Source organism: Xiphophorus maculatus, chromosome 19 (assembly GCF_002775205.1).
Source record: "Xiphophorus maculatus strain JP 163 A chromosome 19, X_maculatus-5.0-male, whole genome shotgun sequence".
Classification (NCBI taxonomy): domain Eukaryota; kingdom Metazoa; phylum Chordata; class Actinopteri; order Cyprinodontiformes; family Poeciliidae; genus Xiphophorus; species Xiphophorus maculatus.
The window spans coordinates 15,140,706-15,163,629 of record NC_036461.1 but is presented as its reverse complement, the minus strand read 5'-3'; the positions used below and the strand labels follow the sequence as shown (position 1 = coordinate 15,163,629).

At 40.0% G+C, this 22,924-nt stretch overlaps 2 protein-coding genes across 7 annotated transcripts in view; one reads left to right on the top strand and one right to left on the bottom strand.

Annotated features, from left to right (window-relative positions):
- Positions 1–14,067, top strand: part of clip4 (CAP-Gly domain containing linker protein family member 4) — a 30,013-nt gene extending 15,946 nt beyond the window's left edge. For 2 of the 4 annotated variants that reach the window (XM_023352900.1, XM_023352899.1), the window contains exons 8-16: positions 365–503; positions 609–734; positions 4,020–4,115; positions 5,487–5,681; positions 5,762–5,896; positions 7,243–7,366; positions 10,479–10,543; positions 11,507–11,585; positions 11,830–14,067. In XM_023352900.1, coding sequence (XP_023208668.1) covers positions 365–503; positions 609–734; positions 4,020–4,115; positions 5,487–5,681; positions 5,762–5,896; positions 7,243–7,366; positions 10,479–10,543; positions 11,507–11,585; positions 11,830–12,196 — 1,326 coding nt within the window. In that variant the 3' untranslated portion in view covers positions 12,197–14,067. The remainder of the gene's footprint in view (positions 1–364; positions 504–608; positions 735–4,019; positions 4,116–5,486; positions 5,682–5,761; positions 5,897–7,242; positions 7,367–10,478; positions 10,544–11,506; positions 11,586–11,829) is intronic. The other 2 variants (XM_014468520.2, XM_023352901.1) reach the window with 2 other exon arrangements.
- A 4,551-nt stretch (positions 14,068–18,618) lies between these two features.
- alk (ALK receptor tyrosine kinase) overlaps positions 18,619–22,924 on the bottom strand; it is a 408,994-nt gene continuing 404,688 nt past the window's right edge. For all 3 annotated transcript variants that reach the window (XM_023352508.1, XM_023352509.1, XM_023352510.1), the window contains 4 exons: positions 22,368–22,469; positions 22,138–22,272; positions 21,861–21,951; positions 18,619–20,874 (listed from right to left, as the gene is read on the bottom strand). In XM_023352508.1, coding sequence (XP_023208276.1) covers positions 19,831–20,874; positions 21,861–21,951; positions 22,138–22,272; positions 22,368–22,469 — 1,372 coding nt within the window. In that variant the 3' untranslated portion in view covers positions 18,619–19,830. The remainder of the gene's footprint in view (positions 20,875–21,860; positions 21,952–22,137; positions 22,273–22,367; positions 22,470–22,924) is intronic.

The following is a 22,924-nucleotide window of genomic DNA, read 5'->3' as shown; positions in this document are numbered from 1 at the left end:
TGTTGTTTAGGACATTACATTGCTGTTTAGGACATGACATTGCTAGATGGGGAGAAAAATTGTAGATTTTTAATTAGATTTTTGATTGTCCTACTTTGACTCAAAAATATGTCTCTGGCTTATCACCCACATATCTGGCTACTATGCATAGCAGATTGACTGTATTTCACCCCTTAGGTGGCAGTGTTCCTCTTCGTTTATGTGCAACTTGGCTGTAGGTTTATTCTCCACATTACACCTTTCATAATCTCATCAAGGGGCTCACATATTTATATTCAATTTTAATTGATAACTTGGAAGCTTTGACCCTCTGTAATGCAATACTGTAATGTTTCGTATTTGTTTCATATTTATTTTGTGTTAGCAGGTTGGGACGTTACGGTTCTGCGGCAGCACAGAGTTCTCTGGAGGCCTGTGGGCTGGAGTGGAGCTAGATAAACCAGAGGGGAAGAATAATGGCTGCGTAGCAGGGGTTCAGTATTTCACCTGTCAACTCAAACATGGTGGGCCACGTCATGCTGCAATGCTTAATGATCAAACACATTGACTCATCCACTCTTTAATCTGAGTCATGACTCCTTGTTTTGTTCTGTGCTTTTTTTTCATAGGAATTTTTGCACCCCTGTCCAAGATAAGTAAACCCTTGGAAAAACATAAATTGAACTCTACAAAGCCTCCTCTGCGCCCTCCTCGTCGCATTGACGTATCCCGCGTTACGTCCAAGATTAACACAGGTAAAAAAAAAAAAAAGAGAGCTGCTCACGAAGTGCATTTGTTATTCAGACTCGCTTGAATCAGAAACGTTTATGAACAGGGTTTTGTTGTGGCAGCATTGTCTGGTTGAACAATGATTTCCCTGGTTCTGCTCATAGGATTAAGCTGTGCTCTGACTCTGTCAGGTTCAGTGAACATTGCAACAAGGTGAAGCATGAAAGCTTTTAGGAAAATATGCTTCCCTGAGGAGGTCTGCCACTATGTACAGTAATAAAAAGGCATGTCATAACTTCGACCACAGAGACGAAGAGCTTGAGAAGCCAACGGGCCCAAAGGAATGAAGAATTCCTGAATGTGGATGAAAAAATCTTGTCAAAAGGAGGCAGATGATTTTTCATGTCAGAGAATTTCTTGTACCATTCCCTGGAGACAGCTATTGATACATTATTGGAGAAAAACGGCCACGGCTTTAGGGTAACAAGAATGCTGCCCTAAATGACTTTCTTGCATTGTCATGCTTATCAAGAGAATTTAGGTTATAAGCTAATTTTCATTTAACAAATAATGTTAAAAGATGTCGCTTGTAGCATGATATAGCTGTGTAAACTTAGATGGTTGTAAACCAGAAGGAATTTAATGATGCATGATTCATATTAATACATCAATTAAATTATCAATGATCCAGTTACATCAACCTGTTTAAACATCGCCATGTATAAACAGGGATATTATGTGAAAGACCTTTTTGAGCTTCACATCATGTATATTGTTGTTTGCTCATCAAGAATATACATGCTTTGATTCTTTTTTTTTCATGCTTGTTTGAGAAATTGTTGAATCTCCACTGGCAGCCATTCAGGGATGCCTAAACACTTGCTCTCACAAATTGGCTCCTATTTCTACGAATTGCTGCTATATAGATAAATTGCATCGTGTGTCCTGTCAGTTTTCATTCTAGCATTTTGAGGTGGTTAGGCCTCCTGCAGGGTAACTAAAGCAGGAGAAAAGCCATCAACTAAAAACGGTTTAGTCACATATAGATGTAATTTTTATGGTTCTTTTTTTTCTCCATTGAACAAGATCCTTTTTTATTTTGCCTATCTTGAATGAACTGTTACTGCATCCAAGATTTATTGCTTCGTAGCTTTTTATATTAATCTTTCTTGAAAGTGGGTTCTGAACCACTGCCAAAGGACAATGCATACATTAGACCCTTCTCTCTCAGTCCTTGAACGCTCGTTTCCACCAACTTCTGACAAATGACTTCCTTTGTTAATTTCCCTCAGAAACCTTGTCCTATGTTTTCGTTATTCCTGCCACTTCTCAGGTTTACAGCTGTATTGTGGTGTTGTAATTGTCAGGGTTCTGAATGCCGATTGATTGGGATGTGACTGGAATACCGGACCTCAGAGAGGCCTGTGCTGTTTGGTGATTGATAGTCCAATTAAGCCGAGTTTAATAACTAGGGCATAGACAGGCTGAGTGGCCTGGCAGCCATTAATCACAAGGTGTGAGTGAGTGTTTACGAACAGCGTACAATGCATCTGAGGGCAAACGTGTGCACCGTTGTTCAACCTGAACTAGGCTAATTTATGACTGCTCACTTCTCAGGCCTTTTGTCAGCCCAACTTTCAGAGACACCTACATTATACTGTCCCGTTGGATCACTGCTAGAGAGGGCTCGCTTGTGTTTATCGATCAGATTGGTTCACTCATTGTGCAACTGTCTGTTCTCTCTAACCAAGTCAGACCGACGCTGAAGAATGCCAGCCTGGTTCTGATTAGGGCCAGAGGGTGCATACATGGCATCAAAAAGGAGGTCTGCTTAGATTTATAAAGCCTCCCTCTGCCACCTGAAGTGAACATCAGGGCGTGGATGGGGATGGAGAACACCTGCAGGGCTCTGTAAGCTAAAGGTCAACTGACAACAAATGTTTGCTATTCTAAGTTTGAATGCAGTCAAGTGTTTTCCCTCTGTCTTCAGTGGACTAAAAAACATAAAAACAAATATAGTACCTGTCTGATTTTAGTATTTTCTTATAAATAAAACTTGAGAATGTGTCGCCTGAATCCTCATTAGGGATGCTCTTTTCCCTACAATTGCTTCAGATATTTGCTCGATGATGTCCAATTAAAAATGTTTGTGATTTAAATGGTAGTTAATTTACTACTACAAGTGAGATAGCATCACTGAAGTTGTAAAGTTTTATAGTTTATAAGCTATTTTCTGTCTCAAGTGGGAATACTGTTAGTAGTTTGCCATGTGAGATGTGTTTTTTAAATGCTTTGTTTGCTGCCATCTCAGATTTGGCTTGGATTTAATTGCTTGTCTCGGCATATTTAAATTACTTTGAAAAAATTTGTTTGCTTGTTTTGTTATTTACATAATTCCTCCATGTTTATAGGATTATTTTTCTTTTTTTACTTTCCCTCTGGAGTGCTACACTTTTTTACAGTTCACAGTTCAAGTTGGAACTTTCTGGCTCTGTTGTGTGTACTTGGGCGAGACACTTGACCCGCCTCGCCTGGGGGGTCAAGTGGGGAGGGCCCGGTGTTGCTGGTGCATAGCAGCCTCACCCCAGGGCAGCCGTGACTACAATGTAGCTCACCACCATGAATGGATGAATGACCTCTTGACTAGATAAAGTTTACTGAAGAGTAGCATTCCTTCAAAATACCATTACTCAAGTTAAAGTAAAAAGTACTTTGCATTAGTAAACTACTCCCAGTAGTAAATATGTACCAAAAGGTTTCTCAAGTAAATTTAATTGGTTACTACCCACCTGTAATTGTGACCAGGGGGTTTTCTATATGGATATGCCAATACAAATATTTTCTTTTGTGATCTTTGGATTCTTAGATGGGACTCTTACTGTTTCTGTGAACTCTGACCTTGGAGATACTAACCACACTTTTACTGTTCACAAATGTCTATAATTTCCTCTCTAGCAACATAGCTGATTTATTATCTTATTGGCGTTTTATTAAGGCACCTGTTAGTACTCGGGTGTATTTAAGCAGCAGGACCTGTCGGCTGTGTTTTCTCTTAAATGCAGTGGACGTATCATGGGTGTACTTAATACTTACATCCTTCTTTCCCTTGTTGGTTTCTTGTTTGGTTCAATAAAAAATGGAATCTACTGCTGCTGTGAACTTGAGCCTAAATTTGAATAATGTTTTAACCCGGTAAAGATGTGACCATTTCATGTGCTGGTACCTTATATCCTAGAAATAAAAGTTTGTTATCCTGTCTTTTTATCATTACTGTCTGTGTGATTAAGAACAGAATGTCTCTGTGTGGAAAGGTTTATCATCCTCTGTTAAAGAAACACCTGACAGTGAAAAGCATCCACCATGTCCCAGTCAAAGCACAGAGGACAACACCTCAGTCAATAACACAGGTACTGTGGTGTGTGCTCACTCCTGAGTTGGTGTAGAGATTGTGGTTTGGGAATGTTTGCATTATTAGTGTAGAGCTTTACTAAAAGTGTGGAAACTATAAACCCCAGAAACCACTTGATCTTGCGAAATTGTAATGCATGAATCCAGCATCAAAACCTGTTTTTCTGGGGAGCTCAGTGATGATGACAAACAAAATTTATACTGAAAGCATAGTGCAAATTGTAATGAAACATAGATTCAAAACATAAACTAGAGGCTTCTTTTCCATAAATGTCTGTTTTTCTGTTGGTTTAGACCTGAATTCTCCTCTTAAAGCACTTTGGCACAGACCAAACCAATTACCCTCAGAGCAGTGGTCATTTAATGAACTTGCAGCCTGGGAAGGTCTGTGGAAGGTAAAAGCCTAATGAGATCCTGCGCCCAAATGGCCTCTAAAGTGGGAATTGGAGCCCTCGGCTTCATTTTATCCCCCCATGTTGAAGGAGGGCATTAACACGTCAGCCTTTAGTTGGATTCCAGTAATCGCTCACACCAAACAAAAGGAACAAGGTCTCTTGGTTTGTGCTGCTGAAAAATCCAGCCTTAATTGTCTGGATTGCTATCCTGCATGTCACAAATAAATAACAGATCATTGTTAATCATAGGTTGAGTCAGACATGAATAGAAAGATGGTGGATTCATCGTAAGCAGGTAACAGGACATTTGGTTCTTCCCGTTTCTTTAAACACCCGCTGTTCTGATGTTTCAGAGTTCCTATGCAGTTTGGAACAGTTTGGTAAAGAGTGCAACTTGGTGTTGTGTGCACCTTTACTGGTGTTATCCAGTAAAGGATAACATTGCAAATTTTAATTTCATTCTTTCATCCTCATGTACTTGTATATTTCTTTATCTCGCTTCCTTTTTTCCCAGTATTCTTTTTTTTCCCCTTCCAAAGTTTTTTTTTTTGCTTTGTTTCTGACCTTCTTCCTTGCACCTTTTAGATTTCCTTCCTTCTGTCCTTCAAACCTCGTCTTGCTTCTTTTCTTTTCTCCATTGTGCCATTTTTTTTCGTCCTGGTGTCCTACCTTCCTGCATTTTAGTTCTTGTTTTTCTTTCTTCTCTTCACATTCTACATCCTTTCCTCTCTCTGTGGATAACTCTTTCTTTGATCTCCTTTTTCTCTTCTTGTTCTCTCTGTCAGTCTGTCTTTTCTTCTTGTGGAGAAAGTCTTGAATTTTACCTGAATAATGTGTTGGAACCCTGATGTTCGTGTTTGTTTTCTGCTGTGCGGTTTGGTGGGATCCTAACATAAATGTTTGGTCTTTGAGTTATGGTTGCATATTCTTTCCCTAATCTTTTTGTATTATTCTTTTTTTCCTTTTGTATGACAGGCATTCTTTCCCGCTCCCTTTCGTCTTCATCATCTTCGTTGGACTCTCGTCATGGGTCAGGTGGCCGACCTCGTCCGTTGCCTAGGCGGCGCCTCCCTGCCAGGCAGCGAAAGGAGAACATCTCCCCAGGTCCCAGGATGACACCATCACCTGCACTCCACTCCTCTTTCCGCTCCTCAGCTCCTCCGACTGCAGGTACAAAACACTGGCCTAAAGGTTTCAGGAAGATCCTGGCATCATGAACCTTGGACTGTCTTTTGTTGCTTGTGTTGCAGGTTTCAGAAGTAGAACTCCCTCAGGAAGCAGCTCGTTGTATGACAGCTCTGAGGTGCAACAGGGGGAGAGGGTGCTGGTGGCGGGACAGAGAACCGGTGTTGTTCAGTTCTGTGGAAAAACCAGCTTTGCTCCTGGTTAGTAAATATACATTTTTCTCTGATTCGCACGAAACTAATCAGACTTTTGTGCTATAGCTTTGAGAAACTGTAACCTTGTGATAAGATTTTTACTTACATCCGATTCCTCTTTAAGAATTATAACAGGAGGTACAAAAACTGCACTTAAATTATCTTCAATCTAACCTTCCTGTTCTGAGTTGTCATTCTTTACAACCGGAGCCAGAGATGTAGAGACATCATAACAGTTTTGTTTTAGAAAGTAATTGCTGTCAAACAGGAGTTACCATTTTATTTAATTTTTTTTAGATTTGAAGAAAGAAACAAATTCCTATGAAGTGATGCACACGTTTCTAAAGATAAACACTCCTATTTTATGTTTTCTGGATTTCGTTTCATACTTACATATGGTAACAAACTATTGCAGTGGAAATTCTCTGGTTTAGCAGGAAAAATTCCCGAAAAATTCACTTTAATACAAAAAGCTGCTTCAGACCAAACCCGCACCCAACATAAACACAGCAGTTTACACGACTCATTAATATTTAGACAGCAGTTCTCCTCAGGCATCAGTCATGTATAAATAAATACTAATGTGTCTCACACCACGATGGGATTTCAGTCTTATTTCCCCCTTTGATACTCTTAAATCAGCACCGTTTCGTTTTAACTTCAGTGCACCAAAAGCAAACATGTTTTCTTTTTTTTTTTTTTTTTTTTTAACTTGTTGACTGTGAGCATATTAATGTCCATGTGCAAAACTTAACTTTGAACTTTCTTTTAGTTGGGTAACTAGTTCCCATTTTTCAACCCATAAAAAATCTTATTTATCAGCAAGGAGCCACAATGACCTTCCTAGATGACTTATAAACAAGCTATAGATGGCTTGTTTATAAGCTGGTTTACATCTCTAAAAGTAGTCTCTCATTAGTAGAGGACTTTTTCAGTTTAACTATAAAAGGTGAATTAGTCAGAAAGCCACATCAATTGAGACCCACCACAATCTGTAGAAACCTGGAAATATTTGAAATATTATTTTGAATGTAAACCTGGTTAAAAAAAATATTCAGACTTTATCTTGTATCTGTTGTCCTATGCTTGGATCCCTTCAGCATCAGTGCATATTCTTCGTCCATCTCAGTGGTCTGTCAATTCAACCTTCAACCCTTTGACATGAAAAATGTGCAGGGACCATGTACCCTCAAGTTTAACAGTTTAGCCTTTAAAATCTTTATGTTCACATTGTTTATGAGTATCATTGGTGACTTGGCTTCAGGTGTCGGAGAGCATCTGAAATATAAGAACTCTGTTCCGTGCATCTTTTCTTGTGTAGTTTAGATGCCTTTGGATTTCTTTCCCTGCAGGTATCTGGTTAGGCATTGAACTGGACAAGCCAAATGGGAAAAATGACGGCTCAGTGGGAGACGTGAGATACTTCAGCTGCCCTCCAAAACATGGAGTCTTTGCTCCTCCGTCTCGTGTTCAAAGGTGAGAACCTGCACTTTTTTTTGCCACCTGCCTCTTGCTCTTACAAATCTTAAGTTTTCTTCTGTGGTCATTTGCAGAGAAAATAAAATGAACTTAGCCAGAAATAAAAATCGAATTATTTAGCATTCAGAGCAGATTCAACAATAAATCCCCAAGGCTGCTTTTGATTGCCCTCATATATACGTCTGATGGCACTAATGAGTTCCTTTGACAGTGTCATTTGCGTGGCCGTTGACATATTTGATTTCGCCCTCTGTGCGGTAAATGGTTCTCCTCTGTTCTGGTGATTAACTTGAGTCAGAGTTATCAAACGTGAAGCCTAGAGCCTTCGCTCAGCAAGACTTTTCAATTTAATGTGACACCTTGTAATGAGCCAGATGCCGCAACGTCTGCTTTTAAATGAAGATGACTAATATTTAAAGGAAGACATATTCACACAACAGGTTGTCAGCTAAATTGTATGTTAAAATGTGATGTCTGTGATGCATCTGTTTTAAAACGGCAAATCAGAAGATGATTAAACTGCAGATTAGTTGCAGGGCTTTTTGGTTGTCAAACTACAAGAACAAAACAGTCTGGAAGAGTAAGCAGATTGGTTTTGTTATAAAAATCTGAAAAAGTATAGAAACATAAATTTTTCTGTTGTATTTCTATCATCCATTCATCCATCTTTTCCCCTTTGCTATCAATGTAAGACATGTAACGTGTCTCCAAAAGCTTTTCAAGGTGTTCATTTCTGTGGTTGCTGCTTCCCAATTTGAAGATAAATCATTTTTGCTATACTTAGAACTAGCAGTAACCAGCATTGTACCACTGTTGGTCTTAATGTGTGTGTTAACACCTACAGTAATGGAAAAAGTAGAAAGCCTTAAGATTAAAATCAGACTCTGGTGGCTGATTGACAGACACTGAAGTCAGTTTTCCTTTTTCACTCTTAATTAAATGAGCCAAAATGAAAACTCCTACTTTATTAGTTCATAAAGACAAATATTTTCTCTGCAACTTTTTTGCTGGTAAAATCAGATACAGGTCAGGGATGTGGGAACACTAATCAACCAGCCAGAGATTGCAATCATTCAAATTATCTTTAATTGGTTGTGATCCATAACTCACATGAAAACAATGAAAAGTCTTTTTTTTCCCCTTTTCTTGTATTTAAGTGCACCAAAACTAAAAACTCAAACCAGTTTCAGTCTTTAAAAGCAACAATTAAAAGCACTTTATTTATTCCAAAAGGAAAGTAAATACTGGCATCACTCGTATCCTCAGTGTCGTTGTGAGCGGTCATGCTGTGGGCTGGAAGGATCTCCAGCAGCAGTCAGTCTTTCATAAACTCTAGAGGCCTCTGATTGAAGACTGTTGCTGTCATGACATGTTAGCTCAATATCCAGGCAGCAGAGAGATTTCATTAACATGTCCTGGATTTCACAATCAGTTGTTGGCAAGCACTGCTAATCCACCTCATTTGCTTTTGCTGCTCCTCTTTAAATCCCGACCTGGCTGCACGGTTTGAAAGCTAAGCAGAGAGATGTTGGAGTCTGTAATTGTAATATGAAACTAAGGCACATCATGTTCAGTCTGATCCAAACTGCTACCTCTTTGAAGGAACCTCCACCACATTTTCTTTTACATGTTCTAGTCTTCAATGGGGAAATATTGTAATCAGTCACTCAGGTGTCAAACAAAACAAGAAAACCATACCAGCCCAAAAATTATTGTTGTCTGGGATGACAAATATTTATTTTCATGCCCAGATGGGGATAATCTGTGATCACTTATTTTCCCAGTGGATTTAAAATTGCTACCTTTATCAAAATACCTGTAATACATGTTATGTTTTTATGGACAGCAATCAGAAAATCTGCTTGGGAAAATGTGTGACAAACTGTATAACTACATATTGTTCTGATATTGTTCTGGTATTTTGGCATGTGCACATGTTAATCTTCTTGCATTCAGTATGAAATGTCAAACCCTGCAGCTCTGCCCTTATTAAATTTCCCCATAATCCAAAGGTTTTTTTTTTACTGTTGTAAACAAATTAAAGCTCCTGGTTTTTATGATTCCAATAAGTTTTGTTTATCAAGAATTAAGACGTGTCTCTAACAGCAAAATTAGAAAACCCATAATTAGTTTGCAGCATCTGTATTTTACACTAAACATATATTACATGATTAATAAGTTCTAAGTATTTTTGCTGAACATGCAGCTGGGCAGCAGCTGTTCAAGGTTTTTGCTTCTCATCAGACCAGTTTAAAAAAAAATAATAATTTTTTTAAATAACCTTAGTTTTTTTTTAAGGTTAATTTAGTGCCGATACAGATGTGCTTCCTTAATTGTAAGGATTTCCAAGGTGGCTGTTTATTAAATCAGTTTGTTCCTGGGAAAATTCTCTGACAGTATTATTCATGGAGTCACTGAGTTACTGGATGGCACATTAGCAGCACAGCGCCTCAAGTGTATAATGGTCATAACTGAATAAAAGCCATTAAAAGGCAGTTGTCATCTATAACGATGTGTGCATTTGTGAAAGAGTTTATCAGAGATGATGGACTGTTGCACTTTCATTTCTTTGGATGATTTGTCTCTGTTCATATTTTCCTCTCAGGGTTTTCTTGTTGCTTTTATTTTTATTTTTTTAGCACTTCCTTTAGATAGAAGCTGCTTTTTGGGGAGTCAGCTCTTATTTCTCTTTCCTCTTTTATTTCCTAATTAACCTCAGAATAGAGAGCGTGCATGCTTTCCAGCTGTCTAATGAAGGATTTCACATTCTTCTCCAGAAGTTTGCTTCTCCTCCTTGTTTCTTCTGCTGTAAGCATCTAGTGTGACCTATTAGGAAAGTAGATGCTCCATCCTTTCACAAACACTTTTTGCTATTGTTTCTGTGCTCTTACTGTTTTAATTTCTGAAGCTTATTGTTTCGTATCTGTGCTCAGACCTTCTATTTGTCAGGTTTAGATGAGGTTAAGAAAACATTAGTATGGTTGTTGCAAGGTTGCTACTGGCAACTATTTAACTCGCCTTTATTTTGAGATCTAAAAAATTAATTCTTGCACGATGGTTACTTTAAGACCTCAGAGAGGAGACTAATACTTAATTCCTTTCCTCCCAGGATCCACGGTTCTGTTGACTGCCTTTCAGAGCTCACCACATCACGACTCAGTCATCCAGTCAGCGGTAAGGATTAGACTCAATTATTTGAAAAGTACAGCTACAGACAGAGGTTTTCATGCACTCATCATGGAATGTCATTAATTTGGGGATTTTAAGCGTCCATTAAACAGTCTTCTTCTTAAATTATAAAAACTGCAGGGGTTTTCAAAACACAAACTGGGGACAGAAGTTTGAATTTATTTATTGTTGAAATCAATGCAAGCCTAATTATATACCTACAGTGGACAGGGATGGGAGGTATGTTATACTGAAATGACCCAACTGAATGTATTCAGACCAAATGATAATGACCCTGAATTTTTTAGAAAGGTCCTAAACCTAATAACAGCCTAATTGGTGGTGATTTCAACTTTGTTATGGACGCTTATTTAGATAGATCTTCAACTTTGGTAGTGAAATCTTCCAAAACATGCAACCCTGTAAAATTATGAACCTGTTTTATATTTGGCTGGTATTTATCTAACTCTTATGGTAGGGAGATCGTCTTTTATTCCAAAGTATGTAATGTTTATACTAGGATATGTTTCTTCTTAGTTCATGGGAAATAATTTTCTGACAATACCAAGTACCACAGTCCTCAAGCTTTCTGAGAATATGCCCGGTCTGAGATGTTGGAGATTTAATCTTCAACGCCTTACAGCAACCAAGTTCTCTGAATACTTGTAAACGCATATAAAGCTTTTTGGAACAATGATGATGATGTTTCTCTTATGTTGTGGGATGCCGTTAGGGTCCATTTTAAAAGCTGTATTACATCTTTCCAGCCATCTGTCAAAGAAACACAGTTGAGCAAAGCAATAGAACTAGAAATGCTCAACAACCTTCTCTCTTTCTCTGAAATTGCAACACTTAATTTTGAGTGGATTGAAACTTTAGACTGGAGATATTTGTACATTTCTCTCTGTGAGGCCAGTTCTTAGCATGCATTTCTGTGGAACATCCATGACTCTTATGACTGGCATGCAGGGACAATTCGTCGCAGCTTCAGCACATCATCAGCCATCGCCACACCAAAGGAGGGGAACAGGAGGAGCCCGGTTTCCAGGTGAGAATCTTTTTAAAACAGTTTTCACACCTTTCTTCCCTGAGCCTTTCAGCTTCATCCTAATCCTCCTGCAACAGTGTCAGAATCAGGAGTTTTGAAATGGATAAGGCATTCTAAAGAGAATGACCTGAGGATCAAGCCCTGAGCTCATAAATCACCTGATATTTCTTTTTCTCAACACATATTTTCTCATAAATCTTCCTTGCTGTTTATTCCACTCTATTTTCACAAACAAAACATAAAGAAGTCGCTCTACCCCTCACCGCCGTCGCTGGAGCACCCTGAGTGGCAGCAGTGGAGGACTTCCTGGAAGCATGGCAGGGTCCGGTCTGTCGTCCTGCTCTGACAGCCAGGTGCGTCTTCATGTGGGCATGCAGGTCTTCCTGAGCAGCGCCAACGAGATGGCGTTCATCCGCTTCTTGGGAGCCACGGACTTTGCCCCGGGGCTCTGGCTGGGGTTGGAGCTTCGAAGCCCAAAGGGGAAGAACGACGGGTCTGTGGGCGGCCACCGCTACTTCACGTGTCGGCCCGGCTATGGCGTGCTGGTGCGGCCCAGCCGCGTCACCTACCGTGGCATCAACGGTTCTCACTTGGTGAATGAGAAAAGCTGAAAACTGGGGGTGGGTTGAATGCAAAGATCTTTGAACTTTTTGCATTCTCTGTGCGGCAGAACTTGGAGCTAAATAAATAACTGCTTATTAGCCTTTAAGGTCTAGAGGCAAAAAGCACTTTATAAAGTTAAAGATAAATTTGTTTTTCATTAATCTCTCTGCACTACTTAATCTGATTGCACTGACAAGCCTGGTTGTTATAGACTAAGATTAGATTGGGTGTTTGCAAAACATCTTTTAAAACAAAGAGCTAATTTTGATCACATCAGCTGGGATTTTATCAAATAATTATGATTTAATTAAGGCTGTTTATGTGTTAATGTGAGTGCATGTCAGTCAGGAGCATATTGAAACAGGAGATTATGCAACAGGGTCATAGTGTATGTGATGTCAAAGTTATTATTGGTTATTATGATTAAAAATGTTTATCTTAATCAGGATACAGCCACATTAACAGAATTTATTCTACAAACTGTTATTTTACTACAGATAAATGATTCTGTTTGGTGTCAGTTTGCATATTTAACCTGGTTAGGGATGGTTGGTAATAATGTGGCTAAAAATATTTTTTATTTGAAATCTCTGCTGTGTAATATATTTTTATGCCCTAATGTGTTGCTAGTATGGGGGTCAGTAGAGTAATCACTGAAAGAAGGGAGTCGAGCCACTTAAAACCGGAAAGTTGACATTAGGAAACCCCATATAAACAAACATTCAGCTGAGGTATTGGGTCATTATTTGGAAGCAGAGCTGACTGGCCTTTATGGCTTAATGGTTCCCAACTCTGATTCTTGATGCACACTGTCCTACATGCTTTCAAAGGAATCAAGCAGGCTGCAAGCCCTTCTGCTCATACAATGCAAGAGCATATTTCTACCAAAACAAAAATTCCTTTAGATGTAACATGCCTTTCTGCCATTATGTTTGATAATGAATAAACATAGTTAAGAAAACACTTAAGCCCAGAATACATAGGAAATAGTTAAAAACATACAGTGACCACACATTATAAAAAGCACATCTAGGTAAAAGATATTGACATTTCGCCATAATCCCATACAGTCAATAACACTTCAGAAATAGAAGTGTTATTGTAGGAAATATTAGTTTGTCCAGAAATCGAATCCATGTTGTAGAATTTGGTCCACATTGAGTAGTTTTCATCCATTACTAACAAGGCTATAAATGTTCATTTTGACACAATCATATCATACATTTTTGCATAAGAAAAAGTATTTTGTCCACCTTTTGTGGTCTTAACTGTGGTAATCCATATAACAGTACTCGAGTAAAGTATGTTTTCATGGAATAGCATTTAATGGGCCAAAATAATATGGTATGTCTAATTAAAACCGCTTGACACTAGAACTATATAATCATCCACAAGTTACAAGGATATAAGCTGATTAGTGTGTCTGGGCAGCTCTTCGGAGAACGAGCCATTGATTGTGCATGTGGAAAACAAGGCCTCTGTTCAGCAAAACACTCAAGGCCCGTCCAATTAGAGCATGCTGGCCACAACGGCAGCAGCAGAATCTCCAGCGGCCTTCCCTCATTGATCTGTTTTGGTCAGGCCCCAGGTGATTGAAAAGCTGAAGCCAAGGTTGTCTGAAATGTCTGCAACAGATGAATGGTAGAAAAAAAAAACAATAACGGTCTTTCTAAAGTTGAAACATTTCCAGCTACACTCAGAAGAGCTTCTCCTTTATATTAAAGCCACCTTTGATGTATTCTGTTTTCACATCTTCTTTGTTCACCTATAGTTTGTTGGATGGGAATTTCTGCACTAATGAAAAATCTTCACTGGGTGTGACAGAAGTGGTTCAGTCTTATGATTTTACATGTTAAAACTTTTAAATAAAATAAGTCTTTCATCATGTCTTTTGGGCTTTCAATTTCTTTCCACAGAAAACGAGCTGTTCAATTCCTGCAGGTTGCAGGTTTCTTCGGTCTGTGCTGGAAAAACCCCCGATGGAACCAGCGTTCACAAATTTGGCGTTGAATAGGAATGACATGCCATATTATGCCATGATTGTGGAGCAAATTGAGGTTTGATTGCTTGCTGTAAATTGTTTTCTATGCTTATTGTTTATCTCTATAGTCCTAAACAGAGGAGAGGGTTCAGCAGAGGCAGAGTTTACTCCAAAGTACTGAGATGGATTTGTAGGTGAAAAACTAAATTCATATTATGATTGAAAACAGTGAGTAGAACCATTACTGATGCAACATCTTGTTGGGTAAATTTATGACTATCGGTCTCTCGTAGCGTTCTGTTGGACCTGTGATCCATCCTTAACTTTGCTTCTGTTCATTCAGGTTTTCAGGCACTCCTTTAAATTACCACTAAAGTCATCCATCATGGTTGTCCTCCTGGTGTCTGTCTATAAGTTATCCCTAAGGTTGTGCATCCAACCTTTTAGTTTATTATTTGGAGAAGTGGTTCTGAAAAGAAATGAGGAACACATGTTCATGCTGTGTGGCAATATTACTTTTAGCAGAAGTGCCTATGAAAACAAGTTGTAGATGTAAAATCAAGCAGGAGACCTGCAGCTGATGAGAAATTCAGCGAGGGTTCAGACGTCACGCAGAGAAGCTGCGTGCAGGAAGAGAGTCTTTGAAATCATGAAGTTGCTTTCTGTAGCAATCTGGCCCTGTGCTGCTTAATTGTGCCTACCCACATCCTCTACTTTCTTATTATAGATTTATGTAATGAGCCCAATTGTTTGTCTTTCTTCAGATGTGTTCTAAAAGATTTATTGAGCATTTCTTCGCTATCTTGTCCTGCTTAGATTATATTTCTGGAACCTCTGCATTGATCTTTTGTAGCAGTTTCCTCTTTTGAAACTATAATCCTGGTAATCAAGACCAGAATCTCATCCAGGTTTTCTAATTCAAACATCGGGTGGCAGATATGGTGAGGAGGGATTTCTGTGTCAGAAACCAGCTGATGCATGTTTAGGGGACAGTTTACTGGTTTCTGAAGGAAAACATGCTTTCGTTCTTTCGATTCATGTTGTCTTTGAGCAATTTAACCCTTAGAAACTGAAAAATGTTAACATGAAACAAAAACCAGCTGAGCATTGTTGTGCATGAACACAGCTCCTTTAGGAGACTGACTCATTCCTCGCTTTCATCTTTAAATATCTTCTGTTGAGCTGCGAGAAGCTGGATCTGCTCCAGTCCTGATGATGTCTTTTGAGCCAGTTAGCTGTTTGCCCTTTCTCTTGGTTCCAGAAAGTTGTTCTTATCTGCTGGACGTTTTGTTCTGAGCCTTCGGCTAATTTGGTGCTACTAGTAAAAATTTTGCCTTCAGTTTGGTCCATTCAAAGGTTTTGCAACGATTTGTTTACTTTGGGATGGATTGTGTTCGGTTTTAGTCAACAAAACATTTGTGACTCATGAAACATCCAGACTATCCAAAGACAGCATGTAAGTAAACAAGTTTACGAAAAGGTCACAATTCCTGAGATGAAATGCTTAACGCTGGTTGATGGGACCCTCCAGTTATTGGCACTCTTTGCAAAAATGTGTTTATAAAAAAAAAACAATCAAATTTTTACAGCAGAAAAATTCCACAACTAAAAATGTAATTCAGGGGGGCGTGGCGTAGCGGTTAGCGCGACCCGTATTTGGAGGCTTTGAGTCCTCGACGCGGCCGTCGCGGGTTCGACTCCTGGACCCGATGACATTTGCCGCATGTCTTCCCCCCCTCTCTTTCCCCGTTTCCTGTCAGCCCACTATCATATAAGGGACACTAGAGCCCACAAAAGACCCCCTGATGGGATAAAAAAAAAATGTAATTCAGGTAAATTTATTTTCTGGAGGAGAAAAATATAATAGTATTTTACAAATTCACTGGTGTATATTAATTAGTCTTGAGACACGTGGGGGGAAAAAAGTCTAAGTATAAAACAGCTGTGATTAGAATTTAAAAAGCTGCAATTCGGAGTTATTTTTATTACCAATAACTCATGAAAAGCTAGATTTTTCTAAACTTTACAGTGCTACTATCTCCTGCAAAGCTTTTATAACAACTTTATCAATAAATTGCTTTGCTTATTTTGAGAAAATTTAATTAGTATCGAATTAGACATGTTACTTTATGTACAACTATGGTTCAAAGGAAGAAAGTTTTACTTCTCTGTTCAAATTTGAGATTTAGACACTTAAAAAATATTTTCTATTTTAGACTATTTGGTGTGATGGAGAGAAAAATGAGCTCAGCTGAGGAATCCAGTTTGCTGTTTCCAGATAAATACAAACCGGCAGCTGCACACGCCTTTGTTCGTGTTTACAATACACAGATAATCCTGTTGGGTCTCCATTCACCTCGCCCGGTTTATGTACTATAATGACCAGCTCGCTGTGCGTAATCCTGTTTATTACACATCTAAATTACCAAAATGAGCTGCTGTACTTCCCTTTATTAGCTACGCCAGCCGTTACTGTAGCTTTCTCCTTCACCGGTTTATAATGTAACCTGGAGATCAGACCAGAATATTCAATTGGATAATAACTACTGTAGTGCTTCACCTTCATCACCACTGCTCCTCCTCTCCCGCAGTTCTGCAGTGCTTTGCACGTTTATTACGGAGATGCTGCTCGAGGCTTCAGCTGAGGAGAGCAGCGGCTCTGTCTGAACAGTTTCTATGGGATGATCAAACAGTCTTTAGTGTCTGCGTGGGGCTGTCAGGAAGTGTTTCCTGTTGAGGATTGCTTGTCTTTACATTCCTGATTAGAAGCAGGTGAAAAAGGCTCTAGTTTGTTGTCCTGAAGTAACGTTCTTGGGTTTCAGCTCACCCTCTTGAAGCTAAGGTCGGAATGAATGTCAATGAAAGCCAGTCTGGCATCTTTATAAGCAAAGCTTTCTCCGGAGCGTCTGGAGAGACTTGCACTCTTCTTGCCCTTTTGTTCTCTCATTTTCAGCTCCGCTGTGCTCCAAAAGACGCCGGCTCTGCTTGTGGAGCAGCTCAGTACGGAGAAATTGTCATATTGAGTAAAATTCATGTCACTGCGAAAACAACCAAAGGCGAACAATGATAATTTAATCACTTACAGCCAGATACAAATTGAAGATTGATAGTGTGAGCAGGGGTGAGGACGACATTCACAAGGTTGTGTATTGATGGGTTATGGAGTCAGACGGAAATGCAATGTTGTTAGATCAGAACGGTAAGGAGACTTAACTTTTGTGTTACAAAATTGTAAATACTTAAAGCACTCACAAAACTCTGAGCTAAATCCTGGTTTGATTTTGATCTACAATTTGGAGAAGTAGCAGCCAAAAGGTGATTATCAGTGAGAGCAGCTCTAAAAAAACTGGAGTGATTGGAGGCTTTCTGGTCATCGTCAAGATGGAGGGACATCAACAAAGGTGCCCATTACAAATAGGCCTGTTGTGGTAACAAATTTTGCTGGCTGATTGTCCCAGAAATTTTTGTGATCAACAATAATATTTTATTAAAACAATTTTGAAGTAATATAATAGTAATGAAAAAATATTGCAACTTTGCCCTCTCAAAACTTTTAATTTCTAAGGAACATGTAACACAGGAACTGGTTTAGGGACATTTTAAGTATAAAAAATAAATAAAACGACATATAAGATGGATACTTATATTACCAGACTATACTGTTTAGTTGTTTTATGGTATGATATATTCCAGAAAGCTGTCCTGATGTAAGCCGATGCTTGGAGAAATACTAGAAAGGAAAAAAAACCTTAAACTTTGATCTTTAAAGAATATGGCAGTGTGATTTAGCACATCACGAAATGGAAAACACTTTCCACCATCTGTAGAGCATGATGGAGGAGGAATGATGGTTTGAGCAATGTGCAGTCATTGAGTAAACCATGACTAAAGTATTTTGAGAAATGAGTCAACAGGATAATGATCCCAACTACAACAAATCTACAGCAGATTGACTGAAAAAAATAGATTAGACCTTAAACTTTATTAGGAAGCAGTGGTTCTACAGACCTCCTCTAAATGTTGAACTTGATCCAACATGCAGTGACATGCTGCAGCCTGCAAGTCAGCTGATGATGTGGCAGCAGGGAAGCATGCAGGGTTGTAGTGAAAATCAACCAAAAAGTATCAGAATGAGGTGAAATGAAATCATTTATTGCTGCTGATTGCAGATTCACTGGAACCTGAATCATGACTGAAGCTTCAAATACAAGTGGACAAACAAAGCTCTGCATATATTTTAAAATTTCATTCACACATTAAATATGAATAGTTAATGAGTGTAAACGTGTATCTTTCCCCTTTGGCGATGGGATGAATGAATCCGTCTAAAACGTGCACAATCCTCTACAGGCTCAGTTCTGGTCTGCAGGTGAACCAAATTCAACCAGTACCTCTGGGGCCATTTACTGTTAAAGACTTGTAAAGACCTGAAACAAAAGCTGCAAGTAAATGTAATCATTATATAGTAATTTATTAATTTTGGCGGATGTTTTTCTTTTTTTCTGAAGGGCAATGTACAGCTTTTACCAGAGCCATAGTACAATACTTTATAATTATACAACATTTACATGTGCATTTGGGTTTTATACATCAAACGACGGGTGAGCCGTGAAAAGAGGAACACGGAGTGAACGTGGTTCAACACAGGCACAGGAGACAAAGCAAAATAACTGATTAGCCAATAGAAAACTATAAATACAGAGTGTGGTAACAGCTCATGGACTGACCAAATATCATCAAAGCAAAGGCTTCAAAAAATAGTCATTCGCCTCAATAACCAAACAGAACAGACTCGTTAACGATGGGAGCAAAAAACCGAGTTTTCACACATTTATATTCCACAACAGCCATCCTAGGATAGAAAAAAGGGATAAAATATACAAATTAGAGATGGAAATCAAAGTACAAGATCAATCCAACAATAATAATGGTTTCTATATGTAGAGGGAAAAGAAATATTTAACGGAGTAAACGGTCTTTAGATGTGCCTTCAATCTTTTAGATTCACCTTAAACAACAAACAGTTCAATTGTAACCTGAGTTACATTTTTTTGGGATTGTTTTTTGCTCTGTACTGATAAAAATATATGAAAGCAGATAAAAAAAAAAGTTGGATTTGAAGAGGCGATCGTCAATAATTTATACTGCCACTTCCAAATAATAAATAAATGAATTTATAAATAAACAAGCAGGCAAGCAAAACATCTACACTTTTTTTTTTTTTTTTTTTTAAATCCTCCAGTTTTTTCCCCCAGTATAAATGTGTCTGGTAATCCAGTGTCTGACTTTTGAAAAATAGTCGAAGTTCTGTACCGTGCCGTGGTTCTGGTTCTGTAGTGGAGTGGTAGCAGTGGGCCAACAGCACTCGAGTCAATCAAGCCGGCTGGTAAAATAAAATCATTTTTCTCCCTCAGGTCCTTCTAGCCACAAACATACAGGAAGTCAAACTTTCTTTCTCGGTTTAATCATAACAATGAAAAAATACATTTTTGAGACTTAAAATTCTTTTACTCTGTATTTTCTTCTTTGTCCACCTCTCAAAGCTTTTTTATGTGCTTCAGGTCTCCAGGGGGGTTGGGGTGGGGCGTGTCCGGTAAAAGACCCATTTCAGAGAGAGGTTCTGCCTCAACATGAAGAACCAAAACTAAGAGACTTTCTGGGCTAAAGCACAGTGGCGTTATGGCCCTCCATCCTGGGCAGCCTTGTGTCCTGCACTGTCCCCATAGTAACAAGCAGCGGCCGGTTGTCCTCTGACATACCCGCACGGCCCAGGGTCATCGGAGTGGGCATGGACGGCCCTCTCTGGTGGGCTGCTGAGCCCATGGAGGTGCCTTGCTGGGGCAGAGGGGGGTTGGCGTCCAGCGGCAGGCCCGGATCCTGGTAGCCATACCCAATGTTCCCACAGGGGAACCTCCTCAGTCGGTACAGGGGTGCTGGGGGCAAAGCCGTTGAATCTAAGAGCAGAGGTGACTGGGCAGCAGGAGGAGGCGGGGGAGGCAGCAGTGGCCTGCAGAGACCCTGCTGCTGCTGCTGGTGGTGCAACAGCTGCAGCTGGTGTTGCTGCTGGAGCTGATGCTGAAACTGCTTGTGCTGGTGCTGGAGACCCAGCGAGCCCGCCACTTCAGCCACTGTCCGGCCCACATGCTCCTGCCCCTCGCCGGGCACCCTGCCGGCGCTACCCCCCGGCCCTCCCACCCCTCCCTGCCGCTGCTGCTGCTGCTGCTGCTTCCTCTGCTGCTGCAGGAACCACGAGCCGTACGTGGGATTCCACAGACTGGTGTTTTTCCCACCGTGGCCGTCCTTCTCCTGCGGGTGACCCTGGGTAAAAGCCAGGTTTATGTGCCCTCCCTCCGAGCTCGGCTGGGCTGCGGGGTGAGGTCCCTTGGCAGTGAGAGTGGACGGGGCAGCAGAGGTGACCGTGTTGGTCACAGAGGTCTGCATGTGGGGCTGGTGAATGCACGGCTGGGACGGAGCCGGCGACGGTGCTTTGGCCTCCGCTGCTGCGCTGGTGAGGACCACATGCTCCCCTCTCCTGTCCTCTGTGGGATAGGATGGGGGCAGCTGCAAAGCCTCCCCATCAGGCACCTGGGCATTCAGCAGAACTGTTGGCACTGCAGGGTCCTCCGGGTGCATGGGTACTTGTTCCTCCTCCTCAGGAACGGGCCCATACTCGACAGGCAGAGCCATGGTCACCACATCAGGGTCCTGAAATGAGGTTTACATCACATAAAAATCCTGTTTCATTTGTTTATTATTCATATTTTCATGTTCGCTACATGAGGGTAAAAGACTTTAAGTGCAGCTGTGCTTCATTATTATTCATCAGTCTCTCAGATGAATAAAGAAACTCTGGCAGAAAACACTGGAACATGTTCCTAAATCTGCGGTAATGGACTGGATCATTCAGCTATTTTTGGTTGAGGACCCATATTTACCTTCAAGTGTCTTCATAACACTGACTGACATCCTGCTGCCAAAAGTATTCACTTGTCTGCATATAAAACACCCACAACATGCACTATTCCAGGAAAGCTTTTTGGAAGCCTTAAGAGTGTTTGTTTTTCTGGGAATTTTTCAAGAAGCACATTTCTGAGGTCAAACACCGATGTTGGTCTTGAAGACCTGTGTCCAAGTCTTCATTTAATTTAGCCCAAAGATATTTGCTAGTTTGAGGTCAGGAATCTTTGCAGGATGACGTTTGAGATATTGTGTCCACTGACCCTGCTGTGTGACTCCACATGTCCTTCATTTTTGTTGCTTTCCTCCTTACAGTAACTGTGAACTGTGCAATATTTAGTATTAAGGACATTTTTAGACTTTGCACTGATTGCCTCCAATCACAGTGCCACCCTGGAAAACACTGAGCTCCTGACAGCGACTGTAGAATCGGTCTGCTTGACTTGGAGCTGGGCTTGTAGTCGTAGAAGTGATGGAAAAACATGATGATTGTTGAGATGTCAAGTGAGTGCATCTCTGTTAAACGTTTTGTGGTCTCCAGTCCTCTGGAACTACAACTCTGTAGGCTAGAGTTGTTTTTTGCCTCTTTAAAACATTAGACTCAAATTAACTGTAAATAAAATTTTCTGTGCATCTGAACAGATGAAAGAATCATCAGAAATTTTCTAATTACACAAATGAAACTTCTACTACTATTTTCAACTAATGTAATAATCCAACAGAGTTTGGTTTACCTGTAAGCAGTAGTCAAGTCTCTCCAGAATGGTAGAGAAGTTGGGTCGATCTTCAGGCTGGTGCTGCCAGCTCTGGGTCATAATGCGGTACCTAAAACATGGCAGAAATTAGTTAATGTCCTTATGAAAGTGCACAGGATCGTGAAATCTTTGAAATAACAATCTGGTAGCCTCTGTTAATAAGATTAGAGTCTATGATCATGTTGTGGGTTTTATTCAGAAGAATGGACGTTTTATCATGAGGAACTGCAAAGAAGCAATGAAACTGAACACGTACACTGGCCCAGGACAGTTTTTAGGCGGGTCCATCCTCCCACCGTTGGTAACAAACTCCAACACTTCCTGGTTACTGCGACTCGGATAAGGCATGTAACCCAGAGAGAAGATCTCCCACAGCAGCACACCAAATGACCTGTGACGAGAAAAAAACATTTAGTCTTAAACAGTGGATGTCGTCAAACCTGAGAACGGAGGATGGAAAGATGATGGCAAAATTAGGATTCTCACCATGTGTCTGTCTTAGATGTGAAGATGCCCTCCATGAAGGCTTCAGGCGGCATCCATTTCACTGGTAACATGGCGCGCCCGCCCTTTCTGTAGTAACTCGCCCTACGCAAATAAACAGAGTTTGAAAAGGACGATCAGCTGCAGCCGAAAACCACAAAGCTTCTCAATGGCAGCCATGGCCTTTCTGTGTTGGGTCCGGTTGCTTTCCTAGGGTCAGAATCAATCCAGGTTCATGACAGGCTAAACAATATGTAATGTAATAATTTATAAATATTTATAAAAATGTTTATAAATGTAATATAAACATTTTTCTTACTAAATTATCATTAAATCATACCTATACTGACAGCTTCAGTCCAAAAATTATTCAACTTTAGCAGACCAGGTGTGTTCTCGGGAACACCTGGCCTAACGGATTAAGGGTTTCAATTATGTACAAAATAGCTCAAATATCCGACGTTACAGTGATGTTTCATTGCGTGTTACAAATATGAGTCTAGAGAAAGGTCCAAAAAGTTCAGGGAAATGATTACTGCCTTGCAGAAACAAGGTAAACG